We start from the raw sequence: 19498 nt of genomic DNA, 5'->3' as shown, positions 1-19498 counted from the left end.
TTGTAGTGCGTATTAGTTGTAATCAGAATAATCTATCTCACCCCCTGAACATACAGGCGCTGCCTACATTCAGAGGCAAAGCTGTTTCTTAACTGTGGCTGCTAGTCCTCAGAAGCATGCCCGCATATAACGCTTGGTGGGTAGAAATGGCCTTCTCTCATGCTTAACACACGCGATGCCTCCCCATGATAAACATTTGTTATAAAGATGCAGCACTTCCTCTATTCTCCTTTCCAGAGTCGGCAACTGTAAAGCACAATTTTCCCAGAGCAAATCTGAATCCCTGCCATGCTCATCCAAGCTCTCCCATCATACACAACCTGCCCCGTTCCCTCCTCTTCTTCCAAAAGGCAAAGGAGGAAGATGAAAGGGAAATCAGTGTTTGCGTTTTCATTACGAGAGGTGCTTCAATGGAAGGATGGTGAGCTGCAGACAGCACACGGTGATTTAATAGATTCATTTTTAATCAAGTCCTGGCTTTAATAAAGTCATTTCAGGCCTTTCTGCAGGCACAGAGGCAACAATATGAGCACTCATTACCGTATTTCTTTAATAATTCAGTTAAAAATTACCTTCCTTCTACACTGCATAACCATCAACCAGAACAGCCAGACAGCCCAGCCTTTCCCCACCGGCTGGCTCTGGCAGCGCTGGCAGCCCGACGCCCAAGGCGCGCGTGATGCCGTTCCCAGGCTGGCCAGGGAGACGGGTAACTCTTTCATCCCTTCCGCGCAGGCCTGGCGCCGCGGCTCCTCGGCGAGCGACCTGGTCATCAACGCAGAGCGGCCGACGCCGGGCTGCGCGGGGCCCCCGGGCTGCGCGTCCGCCTCGGACGGCACCGGCGGCTGCCCGCTCCTGCAGCGAACGCCCGCGGGATGAGGGCAGCACGCGGCCAGCGACGTTAGCACGTGGGGCGCTGATCCAACTGCCGATGGCCCCCAAGCGCTTCCACGGGGCCAGCGTCCTCCCCCAGGGTCCTCAGCTTTTGCAAACGCTGGCGTGGCAAGCGCCAGGCCGTGCCCCTGCCAGCCGCCTGTTGAAGAGACAAGCAGACGGAGCTGGAGCCGAGGGAAAACGAGCCGGCAGCGGGCGTTGGGTTAGAGCGAGGCTCACGCTTTACCTGCGGCCTGCCCAGGACTGGCTTGCAACGCTCTGTGCGCACCCTGTAGGCAGTGAGGTTTGATGGTAACTGGAAAAGTGAAGATCTATGAATTTTGAGTGGGATTTTTTTTTTTCCCCCCCATGCATTGCTAACTTGTGACAATTCCTCGTTTCCAGTCCTAAGCGCTGCACGGCTGGTCACTGTGGATATTATCTGCCACCTTGGTGGGAGCTGCTGAAGAAATGCCCAAGTTGCCCTCATTCTTGCCACAGATATATTTCTAGGAGCTTCGTAAACCCTAAGGAATTAGTTTTGTTTGCTGATGCCAGCAGCACAGTGCGTCAGCGAGGACTGCTTTGAGCAGAACAACGCTGAAACACATATAGATTAGGTGATCCGAGCGACAGAGACATCGGAGCCTCAGTTAGATACTTCATTGCCTATTCTTAATTGCAGCATTTCTCATCCCACTCGTATTATTCCGTTGCGCCGACCTGAGCAAGAAATGTTTCGTCAAACGCGACAATCTGCTTCTCCTAGAATGTGTTCGTGTATGGATTTATCACCCAGCGTGAGAAAGGCCACTGAAGAAGAGATACTGTCTCGAGAGTTATACAGCGGCGGCCCGGGTACACGGGTGCGGGTGTCAAGAGCTTAGACAGCTGACGAGAGCACGGAGGAGAGCGGTATCTGGCCGATAAGTTCAACGAGCTTTCGATTGGCAGACAGCTCCCGGACGAAGCAGCCGTTACTCTGCGGTCCAAAGCGAGCGCAGGTTTCACTACTGGGCCTCACTTTTACAGCTCAGCTCTAAGAAAGCCGTTGGCAGCGCAGACCCGTGCTTGGGCTGGAGCACAGCACCGTCCCTGGAGAAAAGGCAACACCTGTGTATCACCAACACTTCTCACAGCCTCTTTGAACTACATTACTTGAGTGCCAAGTACTGCCGGCTTTTTGGAAGGTGGCCATAGCTTGTGGGACTTTTCTTGCAAAAACTATTGCATAGATGAAGTAAAAGTCTGCTCTCCTAGTGCGGTGAAAGCAGCTTCTCATGTCAAAAAGACTGGCTCTCTTCCCAACTTCTTTTGCCTCGGAGCAAAACCACTGCTCCAGTTTTTGATGCAAATCCTGAGAATTATTTAGTAGCAGGAGCTCGTTTTCAAAAGCCAATGACACCAGTGCATTTTGCCTAAAGGAAACATTGTTCTTTCTGGACAACTTTTCCTCCATTTTCCTCTAAGGCAGCACTGGGAGATCTCAGGACTGTGTCTCTAAAATATTCATGTGATGGCCATTCATTATTCATGTAGTTTCACAAGGCTTGATTCAGCGGTATTACCAGCTCGATCCTGAAGAGCAGATATATTAAGAAACCCCCCAGAAACACCTCCCTAAAAGAACCGGAAAACAATTTTGCTCCGTGCAAAATTGCTTCTGTTGGAATCTCTCCCTTTTCAGCTGCAGAAGGTAGTGTTTCACGAGCATAGGAAGAGATGGGCTTGAGGCGTTTATCTCAGCCAGGAGGGCTGCTGCCAGGCTTGTGGACACCACGCGTTCCCGCCAGGGTCTGCAGAGCCGCTGGAACAGGGCTGGCCAGCGAGGGCATGTTTGGAAAGGCCGTTCCTGCAAGTGGCCTGGGATCAATGGGGAAAGCGGGGGACGTGCTGCGTCCTGTGCCTCCTCCTCCCCGTCCGCTGGTGGGGATGGCGCAGCGGCATTCCCTCCTCCGGAGACACCTTCCCTCCCTTTGAAGCTGCGGGATTTGAGGGGTCGGTGTTACCTCGGCAGTCTGGAGGCTGGCTGTGCTCTCGGACAGAAGTGGCTTTGGGGTTTTTCCTAGAGCGGTTCTGTACGGTGCCGGGGTGCCTGGGACATGGGAGTCACTCCTGGGCCTCCCAGAGCTCCCCGGGTCTTTTGGGGAAGGGTTCGCCCCTGCCTAGGAGCAGCCAGCACCTCAGGTGAGTCTCTACAGCAGGGGCGCAGAGAGGAGGCTGAGCCCCCAGGCAAGATTTTTAGACTCCGCTTTTCTACCAACTGTATGAAGATAAAATCACCTTCCTGCCTGGCAGGGTGGAGGGCAAGGTTAATTAGAGAGAACGGCACGTATCTTTGAAGGTGCAAAGGGCCAGGTAGGAAGCCCGCAAGGGACTGCTCCAGCTCCTGCTGTGCCCGCTCCGGCCTCGCCGCCTGCCTGCCTCCCCTTCGCTGCCAGGAGGGCAGGGCAGGTGGGCGCCCCGCCAGCCCCGCTGCCCACGCCGTCCGCCGCTCCACGAGGCCGGTGGGCGGCAGGGACGGGCCTCGCGCCGGGACGCCGGCCAGGACGAGGACTTACGTCAGGAGGTGCCACCTCGATGCCACCTTTGCACCCCTCGGTGCTGGCTGCTGAGCCAGCGCCTGGCTGCACGAGCCGACGCGCCGCCGGCCTGGCAGGAGGAAGGGCGCCCGGCACGGGCTCTGCTCGCCCCACCGAGGGTGCCGTGAAGCGAGAGGGGCCCGAGGGCGCATGCGGGAGGCTTCGGCACCCCCAGGCTCCAGCAGCCCTTCTAATTATAGCTGCGGGCGCAGGAAGCGCACAGCCTCCTGTGCAGGAAGCGGGGTGTGCCCGCCCTCGGAGACTGAAAAACAACCGCGGCGGAGGTGTACCGCCGACCGCCGTGGCCCCGGCCAGCCGAGCCGAGCAGCACAGCCCCGGCCTCCCCGGGATGCCCCGGGGCGGTGGGGCCCAGGCTGCCCGGGCCGTGACCGCTGCAGCACCTCGGGGTGCACGGAGCGCCGCCGGCACCTTGCGCCCCCCCGGTGCTGCACATGCCCGTGCCACCGGCGTCATCGCACGTGGGTCGGCCTTTGCTGCTCGGCGCCAGCGTGAAACGAGTCAGCCGGCGACAGCACGAGCCTCCCAAGATGGGGCCGTGGGGGATCGCGCCGACCGTCGAGGAGCGGCACCTCCGTGGCTGAACCGCAGGGCTCCTCGCAGCCCCTGGGGCTGCCCTATGCCCGTATCCCGCTTTCTTCCAGCCTCTGCCTGCCGGAGCCCCTTCGGGTCCCTCCTGACGCGCCGGGGCAGAGCGGCCAGCAGCGCTGGGTACCTCCGCTCCCCTGCAGCACCCGCCGCCAAGGGCCAAGCACATCTCCCTGGGCCAGGTCTCACAAGACTTTTGGCTGCTCCTCTTTGGGACAGGAAATCATGTCCTCTCCATGCAGTCCGGAGGAAGAGGCGGAGGAGAGCATGGCCCCAGGACAGTCCCCAGGCCATCAGGAGGCGAGCGAGGCGGCACCCGGGGCCACCCTGCCTGCCGGCACCGCTCTCTACTTGAGCACCACTTTCGGGGGCCCATGAGCCTGGAGGCTCGTCTCTCCCCCGGCGTCCTCTGCCAGCACAGCTCTGCTCAGCCCCGGAGGGCAGGAGGGCAGCCCGGGGCTGCACGACGTAGCTTTTAACTAGGGACCCTTTTCCTTGAGAGCACCAGCGTGTTTCGTGCTGTCTCATTGTCCGGCTGACTCATTTCATGCTGCCACCAAGTACCCAGCAGCAGGAAGCAATCTGCAGCTGCCGCGAGTGAGACCTGGGTCACAAGCAGTGGCTCACAGATGCTCAGCGCCCTGCACGTCCCACGCCGGCTGCCCGAGGGGTGCTGGGCACCAGTCAGACTTTCCGTTCCGTAGGAAATCCTGACATTTCAACGTCTCCTCTGTCCGGATCCAGAACAAAGAGTTGAAACTTCATTTATCACAGTGCGGAGGCTCTAAACTACTTGGTTTTGGAAATACTGAAATGCCTGTTCGGAATGTTTCACTTTGACTGTGTCAATTCAGCTGCTGCAGCAAGATGGGATCTGTTGCCGTCCAGGAAGAGAAAGCCTCAACGTTTTCATATGCTGATGAAATCAATACGTTCCCATGAATTATTTTGGTCTTGCCACATCAGCGTTTCCCGGGAGTATACTGCTCAGGCAGAAATAGCACCTTTTTCCCTCCGCTCTCCCCCGTCCACAGAGGCCAGCATCAGCTCCGTTTCCAGCTGCAGGAAAGGCATCCTAGAAACAGGGCTGCTTTGCAGGGTCTCTGCAGGTCCCTGCCTGCGGGTGCCCCTCCGCGCGGGAGCCCGGCCTTGCCGAGCCTGGCCAGCGCTGCCGCCGCACCGCTCAGCGTGCCAGCGCCCCAGCGGGACCACGCTCCCCGGGTGCCTCACTGCGGGGTGCAGCCGTGGCCTCCAGCGTAAGACATGGGCGGCCGGCGAAGGAGGAGGAGGAGGGTGGAGCAGGGCAGGAAGGGGGGAGTTGTGCCAGGGGCCGAACGTAATGGTAGCTGCGCGGCCTGCGTGCGTGGTAGGCTAGGCCATTAGGGAGAGATGGTATCTTACAGACTTTCCCACGCCTTGCGAGAGCTCTCCAGGCTGGCGCACGGAGGCAGGTGATGTTCGGCAGCTGCTGGTGTGTTACATGCCGGGAGAGCCCGCTGCTTTGCTCCCCCGGGCTGCAGGGCTCCCAGCACACGGGTCCCACCATCCTCGCCGGTGGGGACAGGAGCCTCGCGCTCCCAGTGGGGCCAGGCAGCCCGCGCAGCCGCTGCCTCGCTGCTCCCCACCAAGCAATACCACACGGGCCCGACGTCGCAGGAATATCCCCACGCTTAAGCCTGCGTGCCCCAAACCTCCTGCCTGCTCCTTGCTGCCAGACTTCACACAGACACCCAGCACCAGCACCATCAGACTTGGAACTGAAAACGCTGCAGAGGCAACGTAGCTCCTCAGCCCAGCTCTGCACTACGAACGTTCAGCATTTGGTTTGGGAATCACTGTCTCAGGCCACTAATATTTGCAAAGAGCTCTTCTACCGCGGAAGCGTTAGCAATCCTGCTGTGCTCAGAAACGAAGCAGCCACTGAATATAATTCAGGCGCATTAATGAAGCAAGGAAGGCTGTAACGGTCAGGCACACCAAAAGGTGAGCAAGTATGGTGAGGAACTGAACCGAGAGAGTTTCCATCCTCAAACAGTACTTTAACCACAAGCCACCTCTGCTGCAGCTGTGCGCTTTGAGCAGCCAGCCTGCGCAGCCTGTGCCTGCTGTCTGCCCCCGGCCCTCACTTGGAGCCCAAATCAGATCCTCTGTGAGAGGCTAGTTAAGAAACTTGAGAGGGCAACACAGAAATGGGAGGTGCAGCTGACTCCTGCTGGCTGGGGAGGCTGAGAGGGGGGCAAGGGGTTCACAGCCTCTGATCCCAGTTTCCCCATTACGTTACCTGCCACTTGGTTTGGCAAAACAGTGTGCCTAACAGCGTACTGACACTCCACCTATAGGCAACCGTCTGTGAGCCATGCAGGGAAAATTCAGGTCTTCATTCAGTGAAGTGGGTTCCTTTCAACTGAGATGGCAGAGCCGCCTGCCCAGCTCGACTCTGCAAGTAGCTCTGTACTAGTAATTACTTGCAGTGTCTGTGCAACAGCACCAAGCCCCTTACCTGCCGCTAATCTCCTGGAAGCAGAGCTGCAGGGAGGCGTGGGGGGGGCTCAGGGCCTTTCGTGGGATGCCACCCCACACCTGCTCATTTCCACCCTGTGCAAACGAAGGTGCCTGCAGAGGCACCAGGCCGCGAGGCCCAGAACGGGCTCCTTTACCCACAGCCGGAGGCAGGCAGGGCTTTGGCAAGGCAGCACCCTCTCCCACGGAGAACGCTGCTGCGCCCCCGCGTCTCTCAGAGGAGCAGCTGAGGATCGCTCTTTTGTCTTGCAGCTCACAGGCTTCATTCAGAAAAGTGGCAGGCAGCTGAGCGAGGGGCACGATCTGGGAGCTGACCGGCTTTCATCCTGGGTGGTTTAGCAGGGTGCCTCGCGGGGACAAGGCAGCTCTCTGCTGACCATGGCCGGAGTGTCACACCGTGTGTGAGCTTGCCACATGTCACTCGAAGCCATTGGACTTGTGTGCACAGAAGCGTCTTCTGTTTTCACCTTGCAGACTTTAGAATAAAGAAGAAAAGCACTCCTGGAGACAAACTGAATCAGCAGTACGAACCAGTCTCTTTAACTCCCTGGTATGCAGTGGGATTATCCTACCGACCTGCAGGACAATCCTGCTCTGTGTAACACCTGGGGCCTGTGGGCTGCAGTTTGGCACATAGCCCCCTCCTGCCCACTGCACTGGCAGAGCTTGGAGGGAAGCTCCCGGTGGATGGTGGGACCTCTCTGGTCTGGTGCCAGCCCCCGCTCGGCCAGGCGGGCACACCGAGGGACGAGGACCCCGGAGCGAGGGCAGCCTGCTGCTGGGCATCGTGAGCAGGGGCAGATGTCAGACCCGCTGTTGCCCTCCAGGGACTCGCGGTGTGACTTTGTGCAAGCAGCACAGGGCCAGGTTCAGCAAGGTGCTTAGCCCTCTGATCTCAGCCCAAAAGAGCACTTCAGTGGTGCTGGGCTTTAAGCCAATGACTAGTCCTGCCAGTTTACCCAGGCCTGTGCAAGTGCTCAAGCGCTCTGCAGGCCAGAGCTCTTAAAGCTCTTGTGTTCCAGTTTTCCCATACGAGAAATGGAGGGTGAATACATTCACTCCTCCGGGACAGTAACAGCCTTTCTAACGCTCCAGAAGAGCTTTGCTAGAACCACCAAAGACAGGAAATGCAATGTGTTATAGATACACACCCATTATCAGCTTCTGAGAACGACATATGCTCTCATGTGTGTCCCGGCACGAGCTGTTGCAGAAGCTCTGGTTCAGCCTCAGGGGACCACATTTAAAAACCTACCCTCCAATAAGGGGTTGTTTTTGAAACGTAAGCAAATAGTCAAATGCCTTTAATACTTTGACACTGGTCACTGGTTACTTGCAGTTCCAAAGTAATCTACTAGATGGCATTATGCAATAATAATAATATCAATAATAATAATACATGGATTTGTTGTAATTGTTCTAAACTCTATAAAAGATTTGTCAAATAATTTAAACATATGTGTGTATTCCACTGCATTAGTAAATATCGCTCCCCTTTTGTAAATATCGCTCCCCTTTTCATTTATTTAAATACTGATGAACTGTTTGCTGCAGCTCTGGGAATTTTTTTTCCCGCTGTCAGAGAATATGATACACTATCCGAGAAGCCGCAGCAACTACACGGAGAGAGACAAGCCGACCCTCCGAAGCTCTCGCTACGTATGTGACTGCATTCGTGCAGCAAGAAGCTACAAGGCAGCTTCTTGTTTCTCGGCCGCCGCCCACAAATAAAGAGCAAAGCCTCACTCACACGTAGGAGCGTTTGCCTGCTGCAGGCCCTGCAGCTCTGAGCGCCGGGCCAGCCAAATCAAAGGCGACACTACGCCGCAGCAGCGAGGCTCGGCCGCGGCACTGCCGGCCCGGCCCGGCCCGGCCCGGCTCGGCTCGGCGGGGCTCCGCAGCCCCCCGGCAGCTGTGCGCCGCCCTCCCGCAGCGGAACGGGCCGGGCCGGGCCGGGGGGCGGCGGCGGCGGCGCGGCCGGGGCCGCCCCGTCGGGGCCGGCCCGCCCCCAGCCCGCCCTCCCGCGCGGGGCCGGAGCCGGGGCGCCGCGGCGGGCGGCGCAGAGCGGCGGCGGGCGGCGAGCAGCGCGGCGGCGGCGGCTCCGCGGGCCGCGGGCACCGGGCGGCGGCGGCAGCGGCGGCCGCTCCGCCCTCTCCGCGCCCGCGGAGGGTCGGCGCCCGCCTATATCTACGGCCGGGGCGGCCCGCCGCCCGCAAGGATGTGAGGCGGGCGGCCGCGCAGCCGCCGCCGCCGTGGCATGCGCCCCGCGGCCCGGAGCCGTCCCCGTCCCCGCGGCGCCTAGCCGCGGCCCCGCGGGGCGATGCTGCCCTGGAAGAGGAGCAAGTTTGAGCTGATCGAGGGCGAGGCGCGGCGGCAGAGCAAGCCCAAGGGCTATGCGCTGAGCGTGCACTACTCGGCGCTCACCTCGCTGGCCCGCGCCTGCCCCGAGAGCGCCCTGCACCGCGTGGGCAGCATGTTCCGCTCCAAGCGGAGGAAATTCCGCGTGACCAGCGAGGACCCCACGTACACCGTGCTCTACCTGGGCAACGCCACCACCATCCAGTCCAAAGGCGAGGGCTGCACCGACCTGGCCGTCTGCAAGATCTGGAGCAAGAGCGAGGCGGGCCGGCAGGGCACCAAGATGAAGCTGACCATCAGCGCGCAGGGCATCCGCATGGCCCATGCCGAGGACAAGGGGCTGCGCCGCCCCGGCCACCTCTACCTGCTGCACCGGGTCACCTACTGCGTGGCCGACCCGCGCCTGCCGCGCGTCTTCGCCTGGATCTACCGCCACGAGCTGAAGCACAAGGCGGTGATGCTGCGCTGTCACGCCGTGCTCGTCTCCAAGCCCGAGAAGGCGAAGGCCATGGCCCTGCTGCTCTACCAGACCTCGGCCACGGCGCTGGCTGAGTTCCGCCGGCTGAAGAAGCGGGACGACGCGCGGCACCAGCAGCAGCAGCTAGTGGGCGAGCAGAGCATCCCGCTGGTGCCGCTGCGGAAGCTGCTCAACGGGCAGTGCTGCTACAAGCCGCCGGTGGAGCGGAGCCGCAGCGCGCCCAAGCTGGGCTCCATCACCGAGGACCTGCTGGGCGAGGAGCAGGAGGAGCGGGCCATGCACTGCGACTGCGAGGACATCCTGGAGGCGCTGGGCGAGCCCGAGGGCGAGCTGCTCCGCGCCGGCGCCGGCCGCGGCGAGGGCCCGGAGCTGGGCCAGCTCCTCCGCGACCTGGGCGAGCTCAGCCTCGGCAACGACCTGCGCTCGCTGCGCGCCGACCTCCGCGTCCGCCGGCTGCTCTCCGGCGAGAGCACGGGCAGCGAGTCCTCCCTCGAGAGCAACGGCCAGGACGGCGCCGCCCCGCCCTGCAACGGCGCCGAGCAGCCGCCCCCCGGCGACCTCGAGACCGGCTGAGCGCACGGCCCCGCCGGGGGCGCCCCGGGCCCCCTCCGGACCCGCCTGGGCTGCACGGCGCCGCTGGGAGTGCACGGTCCCCTCCGGGAGCGTCGAGGGTGCACGGCCCCTCCTGGGGCGCCCCGGGCCCCCTCCGGCCCCTCCGGGGGTGCACGGTCCCCTCCGGGGGTGCACGGTCCCCTCCGGGGGTGCACGGCCCCTCCGGGAGCGTCGGGGGTGCAAGGTCCCACCGGGGCTGCACGGCCCCTCCGGGAGCGCACGGGCCCATCCGGGAGCACCGGGGGTGCAAGGTCCCGCCGGGGGTTCCCCGGCCCGTCGGGGGCGCCCCGGGTCCCCTCCGATCCCGGCAGGGGTGCAAGGTCCCTCCGGGGGCGCCCCGGGTCCCCTCCGATCCCGTCGGGGGTGCATGGCCCCGTCGAGAGCGCACGGTCCCCTCCGGCCCCGCCGGGGGTGCACGGCCCCGCCGGGGGCGCCCCGGGCCCCCTGCAGCCCCGCCGGGGCTCCCGGTGCCTGCGGCGCGGCGGCCCGAGCCGCCCGCAGCAGCCCCGCGCCCCCCGGGGCCGGGAGCCGCGGGGCCGGGCCGCGGCCCGCGGACGGGAGGCGGCTGCGGGCTGTTTACCTCCGGCTCAGCCCTTGAAGATCTGCCAAATTCCTGGAATAGCTTTCCCGGGGGGGGGGGGGGGGGAGGTGTTGCGCCTTGTTTACAGTTAGAAATTTCACATCCGAGGGGGGGGCCCTGCCGTTTTCTACATTAAAGTCACTCCATCGTGCTGTCGTGTCCGAGAGGTTTGCACTGTTGTGAATTTTTTATTATTATTATTATTATTAATTTAGACCCTTTTTTGGGCCCCAGTCCTGTCTCCAGTCTCAATGCTCTAGATCTTTTGCTGTGCAAAAGAAGACTCTACCAGTGGCTGTTCACCTGTACATAGGGAAATGTATGCAAATACATTTTGTTATTTTTAAGAACACCACCATTGCGATCTCCTCTGTTTGCACATACGTGAAAAAAAAAATAAAGATGACAATAATTTAAAAGAACTGAGGTCGCTATGGCGATTTGGCCTCTTTTTGTGCGTGTTCCTGTAAAGAGAAGGGGAGGAAAGAGGTGTGTTGCAGCTGCAGTGAGCCACAGGGCAGAAGGGCCCTCGCAAAGCGTCAAACGTGATTCCTGGGCTGGGCAAAAATCTTACACGGTGGAGAAATGTGCCGGGCACTTAAGGTCTCTTATAACACACAGCAACGAAATTGCCTTTCCATGTCCCCTAATGACAGGAACGTGCCTGACGCCTTGTGTCTGCTCCGCTGTGGCTGCGTCGTAGGCTTGAGAAACGCTGTATCTGCGGAGTCTTGCAGCTGCTTTTGGGCTCACCTGGAGCCTCCCCCGAGGCTGCCTCCACGCCGCAGCAGCGGGGCTGGTGGCACTCGCGAGCCGCGGCGGGCGGACCGGACTCGCCCTGGGCACGGGGGAAGCTGCCCCGGCCTTGCAGCACGCTCCTCGGTGCTGCGAGCGCCGCGCAGCCGTCGCTCGGCGTGCAGCCCCGGCTGCAGATGGTCCCTTGCTGCTTCCCCTGCCAGCCCGAGACAATTTCATAACCTAACCCCGGGTGGGCAGTGAAGTTGATTAGCCACACGAGTGCTGTGTTATTTTTAGCTCTAAATCTGTTTGTAAGTGGCAAGCTCCCAGGGCAGCAGAGATGTTCCGGTTTCATTTGTCCCCGTGTGCGGGTATCAATTAAGAGATAATTAATCAGGCATTTCTGCTGTCTAAATGTTTTCCACTGTGACTGCGCTGCAATCAGGTGAGTTGCAGGAATGTCAATGAATAGGCCCAGCCACTCCTGTGTCCACAGACTGCTTGGGCCAGTCCATGCTCCTTGTGCAAGGAGCCAGCCTCCGAAGTTGTAAATACCTCATTAAACCATATTGCAAAATCTGCCACCACGCCAGTAAGAAGCTTTTAAAATTGCCTCAGTGTGAGTCAGCCTGACGAGGGAGGCACGCTGGGGCTCTTTGCACAGGAAGGGCACGGCGGTGAAAGGGGGAAGCCCCCCCCACCCCGGAGCGGGCACCTTTTTCACCGGGGTCACCAGGCTGAGAGGGGCAGGGAGATGCAGCAGGTGACGGTGGCCACTACTGGATTTAAGCACAGTCAGGCTGGCAGTTCATACTTCCCTGAAAAGGAGGTATCCACGGGAGCACGCCTGCTGCCTCGAGCAAGCGGGAGTTGCTCGCCTGCAATAGCTCGCTTCAGAGGGTGCTCTCCGAAGCCTAAGTGGGGACGCTCGGCTCCGAACCCCCCTGTCCAAGGCAGGGGATAAGGGTGAAATGAAATATCAGGGAAAGTCATCCTGCATTTTTTGCCCCAATCTCTAAGCTGCGAGGCTGGGTAACTGATAGCGAGGCAACTCCAGTGTGCTGGAAAGGGTGGAATAGCCCGGGGCTGCCCCCAGCTCGCTCTGGCACAGCTCGTTCCCTCCGCAGGCAGAGGGAGAAGGTGGCCCTTCAAGTGTGGCAGCGATAACCCAGCCCTGAGAGCAGGGCACGCAGGTCGAAACCTGGGAATTCAGTCTGTTTTGGCCTCACACCAGATGCTGAATGAGGGAGTAGTGTTTACTTTCACATCCTCTGTGTGTGCTTAAAGGCAGTTAACGGCATTAGCTCAGTCAATGCCTTTCCCCTGTCCAGAAGAGCCTTCAAGTCTGCAAAAGTAAGGAAACGTTGTTTTTATCGCATGCTGGAGCTGAAAGGAGAATTCCCTGAGCAGCAACAGTAGCAACCAGGGCCTAAAGCATTTCCCCTTGAAGTCATAAGCAGGGCTACTGTGCAGTTGCCTTAGGAGCGAAAGGCCAGTACAGACCATTAGCTGTCCATGTAGGGCCCAAATCCCTTTGCGTCTGTGATATTTTGGTACTAGAACCATCCACTGAGAGCACTTAAAAAAAATCATACAAGCCTCCTCAAAGTGACTGCACAAGGTTATCCATGTGTGTTTAACTGCTGTGCCCTTCCTCTAGCAGCATGCACAGCACGCTAGCAAATTAGAACAAGTGCATGTGAGGAGGAAAAGGTCATTACATTTTCTGCACAACAAGTTTGAAGGAGCGTCTCCCTAGGGTATGGAGAGGAGGCGAGAGAGGCCCTCTCTGTAATAGGTTTAGGTAGAGGATTGAACTGCTAATGATTTTCCTTTGCAACAAGCAACTTCTGAGTTCAAACGCCTGCATGCCTGCTGGTGGGGAAGCAGCCCTGGGCAGGCCAGGAGGATGCACATACTCCTGGTGCAAGGCTTTGGGAAAGCCTCTGTGGGACAGGTAGCCTCTGCTGACTGCTGTGAAACCGTTCCTGTTCCTGGCAACGCTTAAATCAGTAGCGGACAAACTAGTTTGTGGTCTCTGCTCAGTGCTAGGGTTCATCCCAGCCTGGCCTCTATTGCAGCCAGTGCTGGCACTGGTCCCAGTGGATGAAGCACGGGTGTCCTACAAAGTGTGTTCTAGCCCCGCTCATGCTATTGGCAGAGACTTACGTTCCTCTGTCGATCAAGCTCCATCCGTCAGCGCTAGCTCAGCTCTACGCTTGGGGTGGTGAATCAGCCCCTGACGTAGCTAAGCGTGTGGGCTGCAAAAAGAGCAAAGCCGGTCTGAAAATCTGCTCCCAAACAGCCAGAAACCCCATGTCCAGCACCAGTTTCCCAGGGCTTGGCCTGCAAAGGGAGAGCAAAGGTGAGCTAATCACTACACTGGTATGTTTGGGCTGTGTGGGGAGAAGTCAAAAGTGGGAACAGATGTTTGCAAAATTACAAGTCAATCACTGCTATCTACCACTGACATAAATCACTCCCTGGTCATGGACACATCAGCCACAGGCTTGGCAAGCCACGCTTTCCACCCTCTGCTCAGGCAGCTCTGAGGTTTGCAGCACAGCAAAGTTTAACACTGACCTCACTTGAACTCCACACAGCTCTGACCTAGCAGGCAGCATGTGATGAACTGGCATGAAAAATCCCCATATCAAATGTTACAGTACCAGGAAAGACAATGATCCTGCTCAAACGGCACGCTGCGGAGAGGTGCGATACAGAGTCTTTCAGCTGCTGGTCAGGATATGGCACTCGGGGCTGATACTTCTGCAAGTCAACATAGAAACCACAGCAGATGCCTGAGATTTCCAGAGCGAAATATGATTATTCAGAGTGTGATATTATTCCAGGCAACACTGATGATTCCCAGAATATGAAGAGCTTAGGCAAAAAGAGCACTTGTTGCTAACGCTATTTGTTGACTTAGCGTATCTGCTGGTGTACTGCAAACTCGCTGCTTCCCATCTAGTGATTTAAGTCTTGCTCCTGCTCGTCGCCAACGAAGCCGAGGAAAGCCACACAGACGTGGAAGGGTTTGCAGGATCTCATATGCAGCTTTTTGCTTCTCTCTGCCCTTTGCATGCCCTTTTCCTGTCTTTAGATCTTCCTCATCCACAACAAGAGAACAAAATATCACTTACAACCAGAAAAATTAGCTAGCGGTCAAATGGTGCGAGTCAGGTCTTGAAACAACTTATAGCACAGGCTGAGGTACTGATGGAGATTCAGAATTGCTTGCACTTCATTTTGATGACATGCTCCATGAAGGAGATAGCCCATTCGCCTCGCTAGGACGGATGTGCAAGAATTGCTGGCTGAGTGTTGAACTCCCTGGTGCAAGGCCTGGTTGAACAGGATAGCGTTGCATCACCAGGCCAGTGGTGAAAAACTACTGCCTTTGTGGAATAGTCAATAAGAACCTGCATTCGCGCACAACTCCAGCCCCTGGACCAGCTACAAAACATCTTCAACACACACATACTGCGACTCCCAGGACGAAGCGAGTGGGAGCCAGGAGCTCCTGCAGGGAGGTGTGCTGGGGAACAGCAGCTGGCCCGTCCCAGGAGCTGCTCCTCCTCTCTCCCCTCACCTTCCCTCCTGGAGGCCTCAGAGCTGCAGGTGCCCCGGCCTCGCTCCCGCAGCCTGGCTGCGTGCTGGGAACGGGACCCTCCTCCGGAGGCGACGCGGGGCGCAGGGCTTCCAAAAACAGGGTATGCACCTTCTCCTGCCTCTTCCTTATGAGGAGGTGAAGCCAGAGGTTTGCAGCCAGAGAGGGAGGGATTTGGGGCAAACAGAGCCAGGGATGTGTCCTGGGGGGCTCCTGTCCTGCAGATGGTCGCTCAGATTTTCCCTGTGCTCCTGCAGGTCCGGGAGTCAGACAAGCTCTTGAATGGTGGCTTTTACAAAAATATTTCTATGTGTAAAACAGAACAAAACAACCCGAAACTTTGGTTTTCTTCCAGGCTTCCCTCCTTCACTCTGGCTGTGTCTCACTTCCCCTGTTTCTCCTGCAGTCAGGAGCGCAGAGCTGCGTTTCCCCGGCCAGGAGCAATCCCAAACTCCTGCCTCCCGCAGAGGCTGTTGTCGGAGCGGCTCCCTCTCCTGAGCCCGGTCCCCTGGAGCCTGCCCCGGCTGACGCAGCGGGCAGAGCAGCGCTGCTTGCGGCAGGTCGGGCTGTTTTGCTGGGCAGCTGGGGGGGATGATGTGCGGGGATAGGAATGCGAGGAGGAGGCCGGAGGGACGGCCGGGCGGGCAGCGGGCAGCCCAGGCGAGGTCAGCTCAGCTGCAGGGCTGCGCTTCACCGCTCGCCTCCGCCGCCCCGGCCCAGCAAGGTGACACCGCCGGCTGATGGTCCGACACACGCTCGCTCGCTGGCGGCTCACGGGGGGCTGCTCAGGGAAGGGAAGAGACCACGGCGGGGTTAACACCCTGCAAGGTGCACGAGCTGGAGGGGGGATTGGATGTTGCTATGAACCAGCGTGAAATCAAAGCTCTTCACTCAAAAAAACATGACATTCCCCTTTGCTGGTGGGAGCTCTGCCCGGCAGGCAGGCTGAATGCTACAAAAACACCCGGAGGAACAGTTATATAACGAAGGACACGGGCCCCCTCCTGCCCTCCGCCTAGTGCTGCGACTCGGCGAGGTGCGGAGCACCTGGTGCTGCGGCGATCCAGGCTGATGCTGCCCAGCACCCTCCAGGATCCGGCCTGGGCTGCTGTCTGGACTGTGCTCCTCAGCGCTGGTGAGGGGTGGAGGCAGGGGAAAAGCTGTCAAATGCTTTTTTTTTTCCCCCAACCTGAGAGGTGCTCTGAGAGGTGCCTGCCCGCTCCACGGCTGCTCAGGCTTCGGTAAGCCAAAGCCCCGCTCCCTGCCCCGTGGAGATTCGCTCCAGGCACCGGTGCCAGGCTCCAGCTCAGAGACCCACAACACTGTGCAAGAAATAGGCGGAGGGCCCCCTAATTAAGTAGCTTATTCCCACCTCCACCTCCCCCTCTAATTACTGCCTTGCCACAGGGAGGTGCGGGCTGGGGCAAGGAGGAGGCCCTTGGGGGGCAAGGCCCAAGCTGGGGTGGGCGCTGGGCAGGGTCTGGGCCGGGTACAGCCCCGAAAGCCGCAGGGCAGGAACGGCCTCGCTCCCTGCTCGGTGCCGACGTCCGGGCTTTCGTGCTGCTGTGCTCCCGCTCCAGCCCAGGCAGCCCGGGCCCAGCGGCGGCCCGCCGTGCAACGTCCCTCCGCCTGTCCCCATGCCTCCAACACGTCCTCAAAAGCACCCCGGCGCCGGGGCGGGGGCACGGGGCAGGGAGTTGGGGGGGGCTGCCGGCCCCCCCCGCGGTGGCAGAGGGGGACGCGTGCGGGAGGACACGAGGTGGGGGAAGAGGAGTGGGGGCAGTGTCCAGCGGGCTGCAGAAGGCACCGCCGGGATTTGAGGAGAGATGGGCGAGAAAGAGGGCTTTGGGCAGAAAAGGAGCAGGGAAGTTCAAGGCGCTGAGAGGCGGCAGGCCGCGAGCGGCAACGCAGCGTGAAGGGTGCGAGCTCTGCCCTGGAGGATTAGCCCGGCCAAGGGACGTGCCCCGAGAGCTCCCCTCACGCTCTCCCCGCCGGCTCCGAAATGGGGGCCGGCTGCCCCCGTGCAGAGGGGCGCCGCGCTCACCACCGCGGCCAGGGCTGGAAATCCCCGCTCCGGCGCGGCTCTGCCCGTCCGCCTGCCGATCCCGGGGACGCCAGCAAGGAGCGGCAGGACGGCCCTCAGCGCTCCTCCCCTAGCAGCGCCGTGAAGCTGCACGCCGTCTGCTCGCATGCGTGAGCAAGCTGAAAACGTGACATTAATTGCAGCTGACACTGTTCCTGGAGGGAGCCGGCAGCGTGACAGCGTCAGAGCCGCTGCTGCCCAGGGAAGGCAATCGTCTGCTCCTGCGCGCGGGCCGGGGCGCTGGGGCGGGCTGGCCACTGCTGCCGGTGCACGCCGTGACCCTCGAGTCCTGCCAAGCTGAGCTCCGTGCTCACCCGCCTGCAAAAATCAGGGAGACCCTCCAGCCCCGAGGGACAGGACGCGTGGTGCCTGAGGCCTTGGGGGACAGGGAGAGCAAAGCGGGCCCTGGTAGGGAAGAGGGAGCCGCGTGCTCCCCCCACCCACGCAGGTACAACTGGTGCCGTGACGCTGTGCCAAAGAGACAGCTTTGCTGCCGTAGCTCAGGTTGCAGTGGAGGGGAAGCATCCACAACCTGGCAGGGACCTGAGCGTGCCCCCCTGCTGCCCAAACCCAGCCGTGGCAGCTGCATCCTGCGGAGCGCCTGCCCCGTGGTGCTGAGCATCGCTCTGCCCTTGCCGCCAGCGCGGCCTGCCGCGGGGCGCTGCCTGCCCCAGCCCTGCACGCCGACTGCAACCTCCTCGACAGCTGCCCCCCTCTCGCCACGGCTCCCGGGCCCCTGGAGCAGCCCTCGGGGACCGTTGTCCACCTCGCTCTCAGACAGCTCCTTTCCCATCCCAGTTTCATGCCAAGTCAGAGCCGCCGCTCGCTGCTCTTGCGGCGCCAGCAAGCGCCCACGAGAGTTGCCAGCTCTGGCACACGGCACTGGGCAGCCTGCAGCTGCGAGGGCTCCTGCTGCTCTGGGCAGGGAACAGTTAAGGGAATTAGGATGAAAAGCTGTTATAAATAATTTGGTTGCTCCTGTAGGAAGATTGTCATTTAGCTTAATTATCATAATCACATTTCCAATCTCTCTGCTAATAATTACAAAACAATAGAGCAGAATGTTAATGCAGCCGCCTGCTTTCCCTACCAGCTACTTTTCATTCTTCTGGTTGAAGTAATTCTGCAGGGATGGCGAGGCAGCCTGCAGGGACAGAGGATTGCTACGGCAGGTAGAGATGTATTATTTCACCAGTGCCTCATTCTAGGAGTCAAAAGGTCTCATTCCCTTCTGCCTGGTACAGTGATTTACACTTGAGCTCCAGGATCAGTAATGGGATCCTCCGAGTATAGCCTTCTTATGTGTAAACACATCTTCTCTTCTCTTGAAAGTAGAGAAAAATAGTTTGAAAACATTTGTGTCTGAGGGGAAGACAGGCATTTACTTTGGCTGTGCATATTCTCTTCCCTGCTTCCCCACCATCCCCTCTCCAGGTGAATCGGGATCAGCTCCATCCACGTCCATGGTGCCACAGGAGATGAGACTGGTGCAAGAGGAAAACGAGCCCCTGGGCATTTACCGGCAGAGACGTTCACAGAAACAGCTAATTAATGCTGAATGTTAGAGGTGATGACTTTTGAACATGGACAGGAGCAGCTCAGGATCCACCATGCGGAAAGCTCCAGGGGAAGCAGCCAGCCCTGAAAGCAGGTGGCATGGAGGCTCGCTCCGAAATGCAGGGGGGCACATCCGTGTCCGTGCCTCGTGTCGCCCCAGCATCCCCAGTACCTGCGCAGACCCAGCCCTGACCTGTGTGGGGCCAGGGCCGATCCACGGGCTCAGGCTCCCCCAGGGCAGTCTGCCATCCGCCACTGTCCCAGCAGTGCCCCACCATGCCCTGCTCCTGCAAGGTGCAGTATGAGTACTGAGCCACTTACCTTAGTGACGCTCCAATCTACTTTTATTTTCTTAAGCAACGGCTGAGCTTTAGAGAGGGTCTCTTCATGTACGGCTCTGTATAGCAAGGCAAAGTCCCTGCACCAATACTTAAACTGTGCCGCAAGTATGAATTTGCTGCAAAGACCTCTGGCTCCAGCCCTGGCTGGAGCGAGTTCCTGTAGCATATTTCTAGCTGAGCCTGCAGCACAGAGCAGCTGTCCTGGAGACCCTAAGGTCCCCTAGGATCTGCCGGAGGTGGTGGCCAGGCAACTAGTGTGTACACGGCTGTTCCTAGAAGAGATTTCCTTGCCTTTCCATTTTTGGACTCCCAGCTCCAATCCCACAGAGACCTTTTGAGTTACTGCTGCTTTGAACCGGGCTTAACCTACTGCCTATGAACACATGCTTTAGAAAGAAATGAAAAGAAAAATAGACCACTCAGAGCTCCTTGGTAGCCTGTGAGCGAGACAGAGGAGCGAGGACCTTTGCAGACATAGAGGCTACTGCAAGGAATTAAGGTGCAGTGGGAAAAAGACTGACAATCCTTATCAGTCCTTATCAGCTCTCTTGGCTAGCCCA

At 59.4% G+C, this 19498-nt stretch overlaps 1 protein-coding gene across 1 annotated transcript; it reads left to right on the top strand.

Annotated features, from left to right (window-relative positions):
• The first annotated feature begins 8800 nt into the window (after positions 1-8800).
• On the top strand, positions 8801-10490 carry FAM43A (family with sequence similarity 43 member A). Its single transcript, XM_068954051.1, has one exon. It carries the CDS (start codon positions 8902-8904, stop codon positions 9988-9990), a length of 1089 nt encoding a protein of 362 aa, XP_068810152.1. The 5' UTR covers positions 8801-8901; the 3' UTR covers positions 9991-10490.
• Positions 10491-19498: the final 9008 nt, after the last annotated feature.

Source organism: Struthio camelus, chromosome 9, assembly GCF_040807025.1.
Source record: "Struthio camelus isolate bStrCam1 chromosome 9, bStrCam1.hap1, whole genome shotgun sequence".
Taxonomy (NCBI): Eukaryota; Metazoa; Chordata; class Aves; order Struthioniformes; family Struthionidae; genus Struthio; species Struthio camelus.
Note: the sequence above shows the minus strand (reverse complement) of the source record. Positions and strands in the feature narration are given on the sequence as shown.